Source organism: Acomys russatus, chromosome 14 (genome assembly GCF_903995435.1).
Source record: "Acomys russatus chromosome 14, mAcoRus1.1, whole genome shotgun sequence".
Lineage (NCBI taxonomy): Eukaryota > Metazoa > Chordata > Mammalia > Rodentia > Muridae > Acomys > Acomys russatus.
Genome location: NC_067150.1, coordinates 28414799 through 28430326, shown reverse-complemented (window position 1 = coordinate 28430326; position 15528 = coordinate 28414799). Strand labels below are relative to the sequence as shown.

The window sequence follows — 15528 nt, the reverse complement described above, 5'->3', positions numbered from 1 at the left end:
ACCTGAGTTCTGCTTCCCTCACATCCTTTGCAGCATGGCATTATGCAGGGGCCCCTTCTTATGACTGCCCCGGTTGCCCTCTCTCCTCAGAGTCTACTCTGGATAAGCTAAGGGTTGTTGAGAGATGGGACAGGGCTTCCTGGGGGTGACTGCACCAGGACCCATCAGTGCCTATTCCTGGTCAGTGAGGTGGAGAACCACGGTCTCCCAAAAGGCCCGGCAGCGTGTTCTGTGGGCACTTGTACAACTGAGACCATACTGTTCTCATTGTGACACCAAAGGACGCTGTTCTCCTCAGCTGAGCAGGGCCAGACAGAAATGCTGCCAAAGATCAGCTGCATCCAAGGAGGGCCCTGCCTACCCCTCACCCACTTTCCTGCCTTCTGAGGAGCAAAGGGAGTAAGCCCAAGCAGGTAAAGCTGGGTTGCCAACCACTGCTGGCTTCTGTGCAGCTGGCCACCCTGCCCTCCAGCCCAGCTCCTGTCCTGCTGTTCTGCAATTAGGTCTGTCCCCTGCAGGCATCTTGGATAGAACTGGTGGGTTTTTTTTTTTTTTTTTTTCTGTTGTTGTTGTCTTGCAAGCTATCAGCAGCAGGATTTCACTCTCATGAGCTGTGGAAAACATCAGTGATGGGTTTGTTTGTATTTGCCTAATTAGGCAGTGAGCTGTGATGCTATCTCAAGGATTGGCAGCACTTTTGGAAAACATACACAGGAGCAGAGCTTCTGAGGAATTTCTAGCTCCTTCCATCCTATCATTGCTTTCTATTCTCAAAAGAGGCAAAGGTTCAGAGCGTCTAGGTTCTAGTCATGTTGTGTAGGTTCAAACTCCGGCTTACTCTTTCTTGCTCACTTACCTGGTGCTTTAGTTTTGTTGTGTCTCAGCTTCCTTACCACTGACATGCTAGCACCTTATGGGTGAAGATTAAACCAGGATGATCTACGTGAAATGCCTGTTGCATGCCATGTGCTTTACTCTGTAGCTACGGCTTTGAACTTATGTCAATGCTGCACTAACCTCCTCAAGTGCTAAAATTACAGGTATCAGCCACCATGCCCACCTCTATCTTCTATACATGTTAATGTAAACACAAGTGGCAGGGCTAAGGAGATGACTCAGTGGGCAAAGCATTTGCTGTGCAAACCTGGAGATCTGTGTTCAGATCCTTGGTACCCCAAAAGCTGGGCATGGTGGTGTTAGGGGGTAAGGGGCAGAGACCAGTAATCCCAGGGGCTTTCTTGCCATCCAGGCAGTACAGCCAACTGGTGGGCTCCAGGTTCAGTGAGGAAACCTGTCTCAAAAAAATAGGTAGAGACTGACTGAAAAAGACACGCAACATAGACCTCTGGCCTGCTCTATAAAGACGTGCATGGTGGTTTGAATGAAAACGGCCCCCATAAACTCACAGGGAGTGGAACTCTTAGGAGGTGTGGCCTTGTTAGAGTAGGTGTGACTTTGTTGGAGTATGTATGTCCGTGGGGGGTGGGCTTTGAGGTTTCAGATGCTCCAGCCAGTGTCTCACTCTCTTCCTGCTGCCTGAGGATTCAGATGTAGGACTCTCAGCTCCTTCTCCAGCACCCTGTCTGCCTACATGCCACTGTGCTTCCTGTGGTGACAATAATAGACTAAACCTCTGAACCTGTAAGCCAGCCCCAATTAAAGAGTTGCCATGGTCAGTGTGTCTCTTCACAGTAATAGAAACCCTAATACAATACCCGTAGGCACACTCACCTGCACACGCGTGGATAATATACATATGCATAACACACACATACACCACACAGTGAAGAAAGTACAAATGTCAGGGAAGTAGAGGGGAGGTATCCATTTTGGAAGTGAGCATACAGGATTTCATGTATTGAGATTGGTAACACAGTTGAGTCTTTTTTTTTTTTTTTACTCAATCGTTACTCTGTTTACCTTTCAAATAAAAGAGGATATAATCTTTTTCTCTCTCTGGGCAATCATAGATTCATGAGACCTCTGAGAAGTACTTCTTAGCACCTGAGAATGTGTTATGTGTTGGCAAACATTGTCTTTCCGGTACCTTAGCCTTGTTGACTAGAAAGACACTCATGTGTCAGTGAGAGACTCCTGGATCCTAGAGAACTGGGTATGAAATGTCAGACCAACGAGTGCAATTATCTGTGCCTTGATGAAAACTCTATGATCTGTCCCAAGTGACCTGTGGCCTTCACTTGGCCACTGACCAGATGAGACAATACCCCACAAAAGGCTGATAATCACTGACCAGGAGCCCAGACAGTCCCTTTCATCAGTCATGGTGTTGGTCCAGATTCACGGCTGTCCAGAGCATAAGCAATTCTCATTTGGGAAGGTTGTTGCTGTTTTCCCATCTCTCTAGGGTACCAGTGCTGAGCATCTCAGAAGTTGGCTGGCTCCCATAACACTTAAACTTTACAGCAGCACAGTATATTTTGGAGACATTCTTGGATATTTTATCTATGCTCAGCTGGGCTGCAGCATTAGGCCCTGTGACTGCTATTGACCATTGCTATAATGTTTCAATATGCATTTTTGGCAAGACATAACTCACATTTTAAAATATTAATCTCCCAGCCCCAGTGTTTCTCTGAGTGCACTTTGATTTTTTATTTTCCTGCAGCTGTACAGCACGAACGAGGTGAAACTACTTCCCAGTTGAATGCATATTCCTCATCCATCCTCTAACCCCCCGACACTCCCAGATGGAAGGGCAGCGACACCCAGATATGTCCTTCTGAATTTCATCATGCATATCAGCCCCACAGTCAGCCCCTTGCTTACCCATCCCAGGGCCGAGTAATGATGAAATGGGCAAGTGACCGAGAATGGCTGCATTTTTTACGCTCAGGGAAGAGGATAGATTGGCAAAGTGTTTGGATGAGCTTCTGAGGTAGCCATGTAAAGTAGTTACCAAATGACATGGCCGGGCACAAACTACAGAGTTGATGTGCCAGCCAGTGGCAGCTGCAGGAGGCCCCCATGGTGCAGCTTGCCCGGGTGGCTGAACAAGGTTGGCAGTTAGCATAAACCCTTCCTGTCTTTTTCTTGCCATCATGAGATGAATCCTGGGAGCAGCAGCTTTTTCTTGTGAGTTTTCAGTTCGTTGGCTCTCTCCCTGGGTGGGGAGCTGGATCACATGCCTTGATAAACGAGGATTCATGTCAGGCCGAGAAACAGGAGCATGGGTGTTTGGAAACCAGATGTCATGGGGATCACATTGGCTTTCGGATGGATCTTGTCCTAGATTCAGGACTGACCACCAGAGGTGGGATGAATACTCACAGCCAGAGGCCCCTGGATCTACAGTCAGACCTTTGCAGTCTAGAGAGTTGCAGGGCTGGCTGGGGATTTGAACCCCAAATGACACCGGGGATGGGTTATGGGAGTTTCCATAGTGGAACAGATGAGGTGAGGCAGTTGTAGGCACTGGGCCTTCATGTATGGGTCGGGGAATCTGGAAATACTCACTTGAGAGGTCTCTGCCTACACCCAGAGCCAAGCCATCTTTGATCCACAGGACGAAGCCATCGTATTCTGGGATGGCGCAAAGCAGTGTCACTGGCTGTCCTGACACCACCACTTGGTCCTGGGGTTGTTGGCTGAAGGAGTAGACTTGGCCTGGGGAGGGAGAAGCACAGTGGTCAGTCAGTGAGGTCCGCAGTACCTTTCACTCTTCACAATCGGAGCTAGGTTGTCTCGAGCACCCAACTCCAGCCCTGTTACTGTCTTTGAGAGGCTGGCTCCAGACTCCATCCCCCCTTCCCCCCTTACTCAACCCCAATGCTGACTTTGGGGATGAACCTTGGCTACCATGGGACGTGTCACCTCCCTTCCCCGTGTGGGATTCCTATCTTACCTCACTTGCTCAGGAGTGATATGGTTCTAGTTCAACCAGGCAAGCTAGGCAATCTGAGTGGCCAGTAGGGCCTTGGCAGGAGCTGGTGGCCATGTTTACCTACATCCATCTCCTTCTTTTTCTAGGGTTGGCTCTTTCAGTGCCCACCCCGCCCTCCCCCACTGCCCACCTTTGAAATAATTTGGAAGTTCATGCCGTTCATCCACACCTCAAAGCAAGATGCCACAACCATTGAAGCTGTTGGCTCATATTTTATTAAACAGATAGTTTGCCGCACATGTGAGATGCCGAGCTCTGTGCTGAGATTTTACGCATCGGCTCACGAATCCTTTCATTCTGCTAACAGCGTGACCACAGCAGGCACTGTCTCTACATGGAGACGGGGAGGTTGGCATAAGTAGCGGGGCAAAATAGAGCAGTGCTGAGTTGCTCAGTACTTCCAGTGTTGGGTGTATGCCTGGGGGGTACTATGCTAACAGCACCCCTCAGAGCATCAGCAGACAGCTGTGCAGGACTGGGAACCGAGGTGTTTGCCAATGGCTGTCTGTGGCAGCTTGGGCGCTGCGAACCTGCCTCATTCTGTCTCTGATGGAGAGCTGTTCTCATCTGCGGAACTGGGATCCCTGCAGCTCCCAAAGCATGGGGTTGGGGAAATCACTGAAGAGGGGAGGTAACAGCGTCTGTGTTCCTGGGAGGTCACAGCTGAGTGGACAGTGGGACACTGACACTAACCATCTGGCAGGATTGGAGTCAGTGCTTCCCATAATCCTCCTAGAGGCAACCTAATGCTTCAGAGCAGGACCTCCCCCCCCACCATTTTATAACAGAGAAGCCAGGTCGGAGAGATACAACAACAAATCAGGGTCACACACATAATGAATGGTGGAGCTGGGGCTGGGACAGGCCCACTTGAGTTTTGAACCTTCAGTTTCTCCCACCCCAGCCCTGAAAACACAGGTATTCAGGGGAGGGAATGGTACCCCAGGAGCCTCCTTCCCAAAGAACCACAGATGACCTGGACTTGTATTACTGTGCCACACAGGACCAAGCTATGGACATAGGGAGAGCCGAGGTGCAGGGGAGCACACGTGGCCCCCAGAGCAGCAGAGCGTGGGGAAGATAGGCATGTCTGGAGCTCACAGCCTGATGGAATCTTGGCAACCTCTCTGAGGAGTCTCATTAAAAACCAGATTGGCCTGGAATAGTGGGAGTAACTCTCCCTATTGTGATTTGAGCTTTACAAATTAGATTATGTAGGGTATTTTCACCAGCTCTGGGTAGTAGGTTTTTTTTTCCTTTACCCTGTCTTTTCAAGTCTTCTGTTGTTAATTAGGCTCTTTCTGGCACCAAAATAAGAAAGAGGAAACGATGAGGCAGAAGAGGAAGAGGAGTAAAGGGAAGAGCCATAAAATTAGGGTCCAGTCATGGAGGAAGGAGGCTGGGAGAGGGCAGGGGAGGAGAAGAGGCAGAGGAGAGAAAGAGATAGGAGAGGGAAAAGGAGGAAGACTAGATGATGGTGAGGGAGAGAGGAGGAGGGAGAAGGAAAGAGAAGGAGAGAAGACACCTTTTCTAGGCGGCTCTCCTTGCTCTTACCTTTTATCCTGATATCTTTTTTTTTTTTTTTTTCAAGAATAGTGTCAAGGCAGCTTCAGTAGCAGCCAAAGATTGTGTGATCAGAGCGAAATTATCAGGTTGGGCTGTAATGAGAAAAGCCTGAAGGAAGAGGCACCTGAGCTTCCAAACATCCCTTATTAGGAGCTTCCGAGGGAGGTGACTGCCCATCACTGCACCCCGTCCTTTCTATGCTTGGTAGAAGGAACAGGAGGCATTGCTGAAGATGCTTCGGCATCCATTTCTGGGCATGAGGCAAAGTTCTGGATGGTCATCATGAAAATCAGGCCAGTTGGATGGTAGGAGACATTGGGAAGAGAGGTCAAAGGTAACACTGGAGAGGTCAACTCTGAATAGTCACAAGGGCACATTGGAGAGTGTCTTAGAGCCAGGAGTTGGAGCAGACACAAGATCCTCCCAAGAATAGCTGGAGGGCAAATCAGGGGAGGCCAGAGAACTGCTTAGGTAGAGTTCCGATGGCAGATACAAGGGGCATTAGTCACCTCCTGGTAGTGCTTAAACCCGCTCAGATTTTCTGTAGAAACATGTTTCTAAGGGGAGAGGATATGATCTACAATCATTTGGGGGAGTGGAGTGGGATTTCAGTACTCTCCAACCAACAGTCTTCCTTTTCAGTCAATTTTAATGTTTTTCACATTATGTTCAGGCCACTAAAATCACTTTGTTTCTCAGTACCGGGTGTGGGATATGGGGTCTCCCTGGCAGCATAGGCTATTGTTGTTGTGACTAGATAGTAAAATTAGATGTTATGAAAACACAACATGTTTAGGCTGTAGAAATCAAACCAGAACTGAACTGAGAACTTTGTCTTTGCTGGCTACATTTTGGAATTCTAGAAGGTACTGTGAAGGCTACAGGAGAAAAAGCCTTAATGGAATTACCTAATAGTTATTGACTTGCCAGGCAAGGTGTGCTCACTGGTACAATAGTGGCATGATGGTTGTGAGATTAACCAACTGCCTTCTGATTGGACTCAAGGCCTGCTCCAGAGAGAAAATATACCTGATAGGGTAAACCCGGTCAAAAGCTAATGGCAAAAGAGGTCAGAGGCTCCAGAAAGGGAACTGTTTAAATGGTCAAGTTGTCAAACTGCCTTCTAAATCTTTATGATTGTACCCGCAGATTTCAACCTTGCTTTCAATGTTGTCAGAGAAGCTTCTTTTGTGCGACAGTAAGCAGCTAATGTAGACTCATAACTGGGCAGAGTGTTGAGAGCAATTTACTGTGGTGTGTCCATCCACAAATGAGTTATATCTATATCATCTTTTACCCCCACTTTCCAAGGCCTAGGAAATAGAAACAGGGGACAGAAAGACTGTTAGAGCTTGGAGATGGGGAGAAGTGCCATGAAGTGCTGTCTTCTGGACCTGCTGTGGCCACTGCACACATGAACTCACTGCAGCTATGGATGGTTCATACGATCTGTACAAGATCAAGCCAAGAGGTTTGTAGGTTCCTGGGAACTCAGTGTGTGAGGGATAGAGAGACGCTTTCTCTAAAAATGCTTCCCATTTGCTTTCCACCTTAGGCAAACTAACTTCCTTTTTCCCATTCCATTTTGACCCCCAGCCTATGGGATGGTGCCACCCACACCATCTCTCCTCAATCTCAGTAAACTTCCATGTGGACACACCCAGAGATGCCCTTTACTAACCTCCTAGTATCTACTTAATCCAGTCACGTGACCAACAAGATCAACCAGGACAGTCAATTTCTCCAAATCTTTGTTGTTTGTTTGTTTCTAGACAAAGTTTTTCTGTGTAGCCTTGGCTGTCCTGGACTCCCTTTGTAGACCAGGCTGGCTTCAAACTCACAGAAATCTGCCTGCCTCTGCCTCCCCGATTGCTGAGATTCCAGGCCTGCATTATTACAAACTTACTATCCATCTAATGCTGGATAAACACAAACAAAGACCCACAGCGCATCTCCTGAAGGACAGAAGCACACAGCCTTTCTGTTCCAGTGCCTGGCACAGCATGTGAACATCATATTAAATGCTTGTAGCTTGCCGCCTCCAGTTAGTTCCCTGTTCTGCGTTTAACTGTAGGAAAGTAGCTTTTGGGTTATAAACCATTGACTGGGTAAATATTGTGCTGAGCACACCACACAGAAGGGGAAAGGTAAGAGACAAAGGGAAAGGGACAGTCACAAGGGATCAGCTTCACAGGAGAGAAAACTACTTAGTTATTTGTGGGAAACCCCCTTTATGGTGGCTCTGTGGCCCTGAATGTATTCAAGGCTCTCTTACATATGGCAGCCATCATTACTATGGCTCTGTGATGCACAACAGTGACAATCATTACCGTAGTTTATAGGTGAACTGAGTGCTACAGTCTCCAGAGGCCTAGCTTGATACTTATAAGAGGTGGTAGTGGCACAATAAGAGACAGCACCTCCTGGGAGGTCTTTAAGTCATAGTGGGTATGCTTTGGTGTGTGTGTGTGTGTGTGTGTGTGTGTGTGTGTAAGTGTAGGTGCATGTGGGAGTCAGAGGACCGCCTCTGCTGCCATCTTCAGCCATGTTTGAGAGAAGATTCCTTATACTTCACCACTGTGGACTCCTGACTCATTGGTACTTGACCTTCCAGGGCGTTTCCTGTTTCCTCCCCTCTTTCAGTGTGGACTCCTGACTCGTTGGCACTTGACCTTCCAGGGCGTTTCCTGTCTCCTCCCCTCTTTCAGTAGGAATAGTGCAGATGTGTCCTAGAGATCCTGCTTTCTAGGGTTTGAGGAGTCAAGCTCAGGTCTTCATCCTTTATCCATGGAGACATCCCTTCAGCTTGGGGGGCGTGTCCATGGAGGGACTTGTGGGACTCTGATTTTCTCTCTTGCTTGTTTCTTAGCTTGAAGTCAATAGTTGTGTCCTGACGCTGACCTAGAAGCAAAGGAACCCCTTGACCAAGCCCTTGAGTCTCCTAAACCATGAGCCCAAACAACCCTTTTGTTTTCATAAATTTATTGTCTTAGGCATTTTTCATATGTCAGAAAGTTGCTGAACACACAGAGGCTCACAAAAATGGAGGGATTTGCCCAACTTTACAAGTTTGCATGGTTATCACAGGTAAACTCAAACTTGAGAGTCTGTGCAGCCCTGTTCACTTAGCACTCCACTGAGGGGCTGGACTCGGGTTCTAATCCTCCATCCAGGACTCACATCACCAACAAGATCACCCAAGGCCAAGGGGCTTACAAGTGATTCCTTGACTTCATGTCACCGCCTCCCATGGTGTATGCACATGTGGCATGCTTGGGAGCAGACAGAATTGCCCTTCCAGCTTTACTTCTTCAGTTGAACAGTTTCTGTTATTCTTTTATTAATAAACTTATTTTTTTTCTTCCTTTTGAGACAGGGTCTTCTTATGCAGTCCATGTGACTCTTGAACTTGCAATCCTCCTACCTCTGTCTCTTGAATGCAGGAATAGCAGGTGTGTGTTGTCAACCCAGCTCCACTTTGGGGGGTGTAGTCATTGCTTTTAACACTCTAGACAGCCAGGGTTCTAGAATGCTTGCTCTTGCTGTTAAAACCTTTGATCTGTAGACATGTGTATATGACAAGTACCATGGCCGTGGGTAGTGGCAGTCAACTAAAATCCTGCCTACCCTGTGTCAAAACGCAACTGAGAGTTCCTGGATAGTCACCCTAGGATATAAAGAGTCATGCAACCATCTCAGAGAGCTCACGTAAAGTTTGTGTGGGCTTCAAGAAATCCCCGTTTCAAGGAGGCTGGTGAGATGGCTCAGTAGGTAAAGGTACTAGCTATGAAAACCCAATGGCCTGAGCTCAATGCAAGGAACCCATATAAAGGGGAAATGAGAGAATTAACTCTACAAAGTTGTCCCCCAACTTTCACGTGTGTACCATTATCACATACACACACACACACACACATACACCACTGATAATATATAAAAATAGAAAACCCTACTTCAAAATGGGAGTTGGAGAGATGGAAAAGCTTCCTGGAGTGGATTATGATATGGGAAACAGAGAAGGAGAAATGCATTCTGGGGCAGGAAGAGATATATCAAAGGCATGACGGGTGAGGTTCCTCAGCTACCTCCTAGAGTGCCTGAATATTGTCATTTTTTTCCAAATCCTGGACAATAGAAGAGACATTGCTGCAATCTGGTCCTAAAAAAGAACTCCACGCTGTCACTACCTATATAATGAGGTAAGCTCCTCACCTTCTCTGAGCCTCAGTGTGGTTGTTTGGATAAAAATGGCCCCCATAGGCTCATAAGGAGTGGCACTATTAGGAAGGGTGGCCTTGTTGGAGGAAGTGCATCAGGAGGCAGTAGGCTTTGAGGACTCAAATGCTGGAGCCAAGTCTAGTGCGACATCCCTTCCCGTTGCCTGCTGATCTCAGCTCCTTCTCCAGCACCATGTCTGCCTGCATGCCACCATGCTTCCACCATGATGATAATGGATTAAGCCTCTGAAACTGTAAGCTAGCCCCTATTAAATAAATATTTTCCTTCATAAGAGTTACTATGGTCATGGTGTCTCTTCATAGCAATAGAAGCCCTAACTAGGTTTCCTGGTGTCCACAGTGGGGATGACAGCAATGAGAATGCAGGCCTTGCATGTAAATCATCCTGTGTACACAGTGATCCATAAATGGCTCTTGTTACCACCATCCACACGTCTCTGTGATCCCAGGACTATATAAGCCGTTACCGGAGCACCTCATGTCACGAGCAGAGAACGGAACTCACACAAATGTGATGTTGGGCCCCATTAGCAATCTGTAGGTAGAGATTAGAGCTGAGCCCTTCTGGTTCTGTCAGAGCATCTCTTACTAGCCAGCCCTGGAGGCTCCCAGAGTGCCTGGCCAGCAGAACAGCCAGGGCTCCGATGTGGCCATCTGTTCTTATTAGTGACCAATTGGAGGAAGCGTAAGAATACTCACTCCGGAGGTATTTATTGCTAGTGTTCTCTCAGCTCAGAGCATGTAGTAAATTGTCTCTTTAGAGATTAAAGAAAGCGGTCCTTGTCATGACAATCAAACAGGGAGAGGACGAGGAGCAGGGTCCAGTGACTTCTAATGATACAAGAACAGTACTGGGAGACACAAGGGAAGAGTCCCAGCAGGTGGCACGAGGCTTGCTTCCTGCCATTTGACCCATCAGCACCTGTGCAAGATGCCACAGATTGGGGTGGTGCAAATGCCCTATCCTACTTACTGACCAATAAGAAATCTGATTTTTATAGTGGACCTAAGTTGGGGATAATGGCTGTGGCAGCCTCAGTGCCTGAGGTAGAGGCAGGAGCCATCTGCGTAGGAGGGCAGAGAACTGTGCCCTTTCTACTGGCCTTGGACTTAGAAACTGGAGCAAGCAAAGGCGTGTGCTCATAGCTGGAGTAGGAAGTGACATAGAATTAGTGCCCAGAGTGAGGTCTGAGGAAGGAGGCACAGGTGGCTGCTGGGCAAGCCAGATGAGGGTGGTGCTGGCTTGTCTCCTGGAGTGTGGAACATCTAAGCAAAGTTCCAGAGGTCAGGATGTGGCCAGGGAGGGACATATCATTCCACGCTTATGTTCTGTTATCTCCTTGACAACTGGGACACCCTCCCCCCTGGGAAAATTGCTCAGTTTCTCCAGATCTGGTTTCTGTGTTGGAAACTTGTGGATTGTTTGCGAGAATGGGGTCTAATGTACACAAAACCTCCTATATTCTTTAAGGATAGCTAGCATTCTCATTTTGAACTGGTGTGCGGAGTATATATGTAAGAAAATAATCAGAGGGAACAGTAACCCAGAGGGGGTGGCAGAGAGAGGGGTGGGCTAAGAATAGGAGATGAGGAGGGAGGGTAGGGGGAGCTGACTGCATTAGACCTCAATTTATTTGGAGACACTTACACATAATGAGACGCCATCAAGGGTTTGGGACCTATTTACTCAGATCCCAGTTTTAAGAAGATCACAGGATGATGGTGGGGAAGATGGATGGAGAAGGATCATCCAAAGACAGGAAGACTGATCAGGAAGATTGTGTTGTCATAAGGGCTCAGCTAAAGCTGTATTGATAGAAAGAAGAAGAAAATGGGTTTAGCATCTACTTGTGGGTAGGAGTGATAGCATTTGGTGGGGAAATGGAGGCCGTTGCTATTAGTGATGGTGATCCTCTTGCTGTTTTCAGAGGTCAAGCTGGGCTGAGGTGAGACAGTCCCGTGGTAAGTGTGTTGATGGGGACAGCTCTGAACCACACAAGAAAGGTGTGTTGGGTGTAGCTGAGTCACTACACTACAATGGATCTGGAAGTGAGAAGGCACAAATACTTACTGAACACTTGTTCTGGCCCAGGTGTGTGTGTGTGTGTGTGTGTGTGTGTGTGTATGTGTGTGTGTGTGTGTGTGTGTGTGTGTGTGTGTGTGTGAGAGAGAGAGAGAGAGAGAGAGAGAGAGAGAGAGAGAGAGAGAGAGAGAGAGAGAGAGAGAGAGAGAGCGCGAGCATGTGTAGGACCTTTTTCAATCACTCTCCACCTTACTTTTGAGACAGTGCTCATTAAGACCCAGGGCTTGCTAAATAGGCTAGGCTGGTGGCCAGTGAGTCCTAGGGATCCATCTGTCTCTGCCTCCCTAGGACTAGGATTATAAGTACGCACTGCTAGGCCTGGCTTTTTATATATGTGTTGGGGATTGAATCACACCTGCATAGAAAGCTGTCCCCCAAGCTCTCCCCTTTAAAATTTATTTTTAGCCAGCATTCAAAGGGGTTCATTCTCTCTCTCTCTCTCTCTCTCTCTCTCTCTCTCTCTCTCTCTCTCTCTCTCTCTCTCTCTCTCTCTCTCTCTCCAACCCCACAATCATATTCACACCTCCAATACTCTCTCTTGTTCTCTACTCTTCCTTAGCCTTCCCTTCTCTAAAGAGTTCTTTGTACTTTCATTTCATATATAATGTTTGGTGTCTATGTGAGAATTTGTACACATATTGACATGCGTGGATATGTATGTACACGTATATGCGTGTATGTGCCCCCTATATATATTGATGTATCTATCTAAGTGGGCCAAGGTTCATTTAGTCATGGTGTGCTGGGGCCAGCTGTGTGGAATCAATATTTAACTCTGGCCAGGGTTCATACAGGCTCTGAGTTGTGCTGTGAGAGCAAGAGGCCTATCTTCCTTGGGAGAAAGGGAAGCTGGGAGAACTCAGTTGGAGACAGGACCTTTTTCCTACTGTCCCTTTCTGGTTGACTTTTGGTGGGACAGAGATACTGAGTCACTTTTAACCCCAGCTTTGTCATTTGTAGGCACTGGCAATTTGCTTGTGATGTGCAGGTGAGGAGAAGCTTGCTAGTGCCATGGGTGTGTTCTGCAAGCTGCATGAGGGTTTTGTTTGGGTATGCATGGGAATGCCCACTGCTCTTCCCAGGCCCAAGTGAGGGGGCAGACATATGGAGTTTATTCCTTTTTCATTCCCTAATCCCTTGCAGGAGCTAGGGCAGCACAGACAGCCTGTGATTCTGATGGCCTCACACTCCTGTCCTCGGGACACAAGTTGCCAAGGTTGTCCTGGACACTATGGGTCTCTAATGAAGAGCAATCGGGCTGACCAAGGCAGGGTGAGTCCAAAGTCGTCATAAATCCTGTGGCTGCTGATTACCAGCATTGCAGCCCTAGCCAGAGCCTGTCCTGTGCTCATTAGCAACAGGAGAAGGACTCCTCCATCGATCCAGCAGAGGCCTGGGTGCCAAGAAGATGCTGATAAGTGCTGTGGCAAATGGGGTTCCTCTGTGCCCATGAAGGAGCCCATCCATCCCTGTCTGAGGTCACCCATAGGGGATGAAGATGGGCAGAGGGGTGTAAGCCTGTGGGGGGAAAGTGGGAGGTGTAGAAGAGCTACATTCTAGCCATGAAGCAGAACTCTAGATGGCATCCAGGCTGCTCCTGCTTGGCCACTGGACTCAGACTGGGTTCCTACTTCTGTTCCTCTGTCTGGAACTAAGGTTTTTGTGGCTTCAAATAGAGAAAGGTGGTGAACAATAGAAAAGTGGGGATGAAATGCAGGGATAGGGTTATGTTGGTATGCCACATAGGGGTGCAGGCCTTGGCCATGGGCAGAAAGTACATTTAGAGTTGCTTCTTACAGAGCATCAGTTTGGGTGCCACTGAGCTAAGGTTAAGACTGGGCCATGGATTAGCCTGGCCTATAATGCCCAGCGTCTTTAACTCTTTTTAATAAAGATCACAGGTTGGAAACAGGAAGCTGTATCTGTGCCATGAGGGTCCTGCTTTACCATGTCATAGTTGTGTGCCTTTGGACTTGACACCGCTATTCCCCAGGCTTGGCTTGACCACCTGTGAGATGCAGAATCTAGACCACTAGATAACCAACTCCCTTCTGGGCCCCTTCTTCACAACCTTGATGCCGCATGCTCTAAATTACCCAAATGTTTGCTTTTGCAAGCCCTAAAGATGAAAATAATAAAACTTGAGGCACAGGGAAGTCAAAACAAACCCTCAGAGACTCTTGGGCTGTTTTGGGCGAAGATCTGTGTCCTAAAAAATATATATTTTAGCCGGGCATGGTGGCGCATGCCTTTAATCCCAGCACTTGGGAGGCAGAGGCTGGTGGATCGCTGTGAGTTCGAGGCCAGCCTAGTCTACAAAGTGAGTCCAGGACAGCCAAGGCTACACAGAGAGACCCTGTCTTGAAAAAACAAAAAACAAAAACAAAAACAAAAATATATATTTTAAACAACAAGCATCTTAAAATAATAATTTTTATAGTGCTGTAGGCCTTGCCCTTCAGAATGGTTCTAAAAGTCTTATGTATGTAAGAATTATCGATGGGACTAAGTTGAAATATAGTTTCCTGGACTCAAGCTTAGAGAGGTTGAGATGGTAGATTTGCACGGTGTCAAGGAACCTGTGTATAAGAGCTTCTAGCAGTTTGTGGATCACAGCTGAGGTGCATCTGTACATAAAAAACAACACTGGGCTCAGGGTACGCACTCTTTCTAGACTCTCAAGATTAACAGTATTCTTGAGCAGCTACTGTCTCTTTCTGAGTGTGCCTCATTTCTCTCCCAACCTAAACAGAGAAGGTGTTGGATAAAGTCAACAGTTTTTCATACATCTTTAAAATTGTCTGCAATCCTTTTGTCAATGAAATGTCATGTGGCACTGCAAAGGCTTGGCTGGAGGACCAAGTCCTGTCCTTGCCATGATCTGGCTCCCACAATGCTCAAAGGCTCAGAGGGCCTGCTTCAGTTTAGATGGTCTGCAGTGGTTCTAAAGGGTGGCGTGGCTATGTCCCACTGACAGGAGCATAAGTCTAGCACTTTGGAACACCAATTTGGCTAAGGCAGGAATTAAGCAGCAGGTGCTCTGGTTCCTCTGTACTGACCTTACATTGAGAACTACAGCTTGAATCTGGCACTTAATGAGATGAGTGCTTAGTCCTGGCTACAAGTAAACCATCCTAGTGCCTGTCCTCAGTTCCTTTCCTCATTGAGACTGATGTAAATTTAAAAATCAGCAGTAAATTATATATATATATATATATATATATATATATATATATATATATATATATATAGTGTGTGTGTGTGTGTGTGTGTGTGTGTGTGTGTGTGTGTGTGTGTGTGTGTGTTGTGGAAGGCAGTTCTCCTCTTTTACCATGTGAGTTCTAGGAATCAAACTCTGATAGTCAGGCTTGGCAGCAGGCATCTTTACCCACCAAATGATCTTGTGTCTCCTTAAATACAACCAACTCTTTTCTAGTCTTTGTGTGAATAATCCACATGATGGACAGACAGCCTGAGCTAATGCACTTATTTTCACTTTGCAATTGTTTTGGTATTCTTGTTTGAATATGAATGGATTTGTTTTCTTGGGAATTTTTAATATATATATATTTTTAAAAATGCAAACTCACAATCTGATGATGGGGCTCCCTGCCTGTCTCCTCCTTGGCTAGGTGGAGAGTGTCACTTCTGTACTGGTCCAAAGTGAGTGTTAGCCATACTCTCCCTCCCTTCTTGTCATCTCTCTCTGGCTCACACCTTCCCTAGGAGAGACTGGGGAT

General features: G+C 47.2%; 1 protein-coding gene across 1 annotated transcript in view; it reads right to left on the bottom strand.

The window, feature by feature from the left end:
* The window catches only part of Kirrel3 (kirre like nephrin family adhesion molecule 3), a 555811-nt gene that overhangs the window by 92573 nt on the left and 447710 nt on the right, over positions 1-15528 (bottom strand). Inside the window, exon 3 of the mRNA XM_051156140.1 lies at positions 3475-3624. Coding sequence (XP_051012097.1) covers positions 3475-3624 — 150 coding nt within the window. The remainder of the gene's footprint in view (positions 1-3474; positions 3625-15528) is intronic.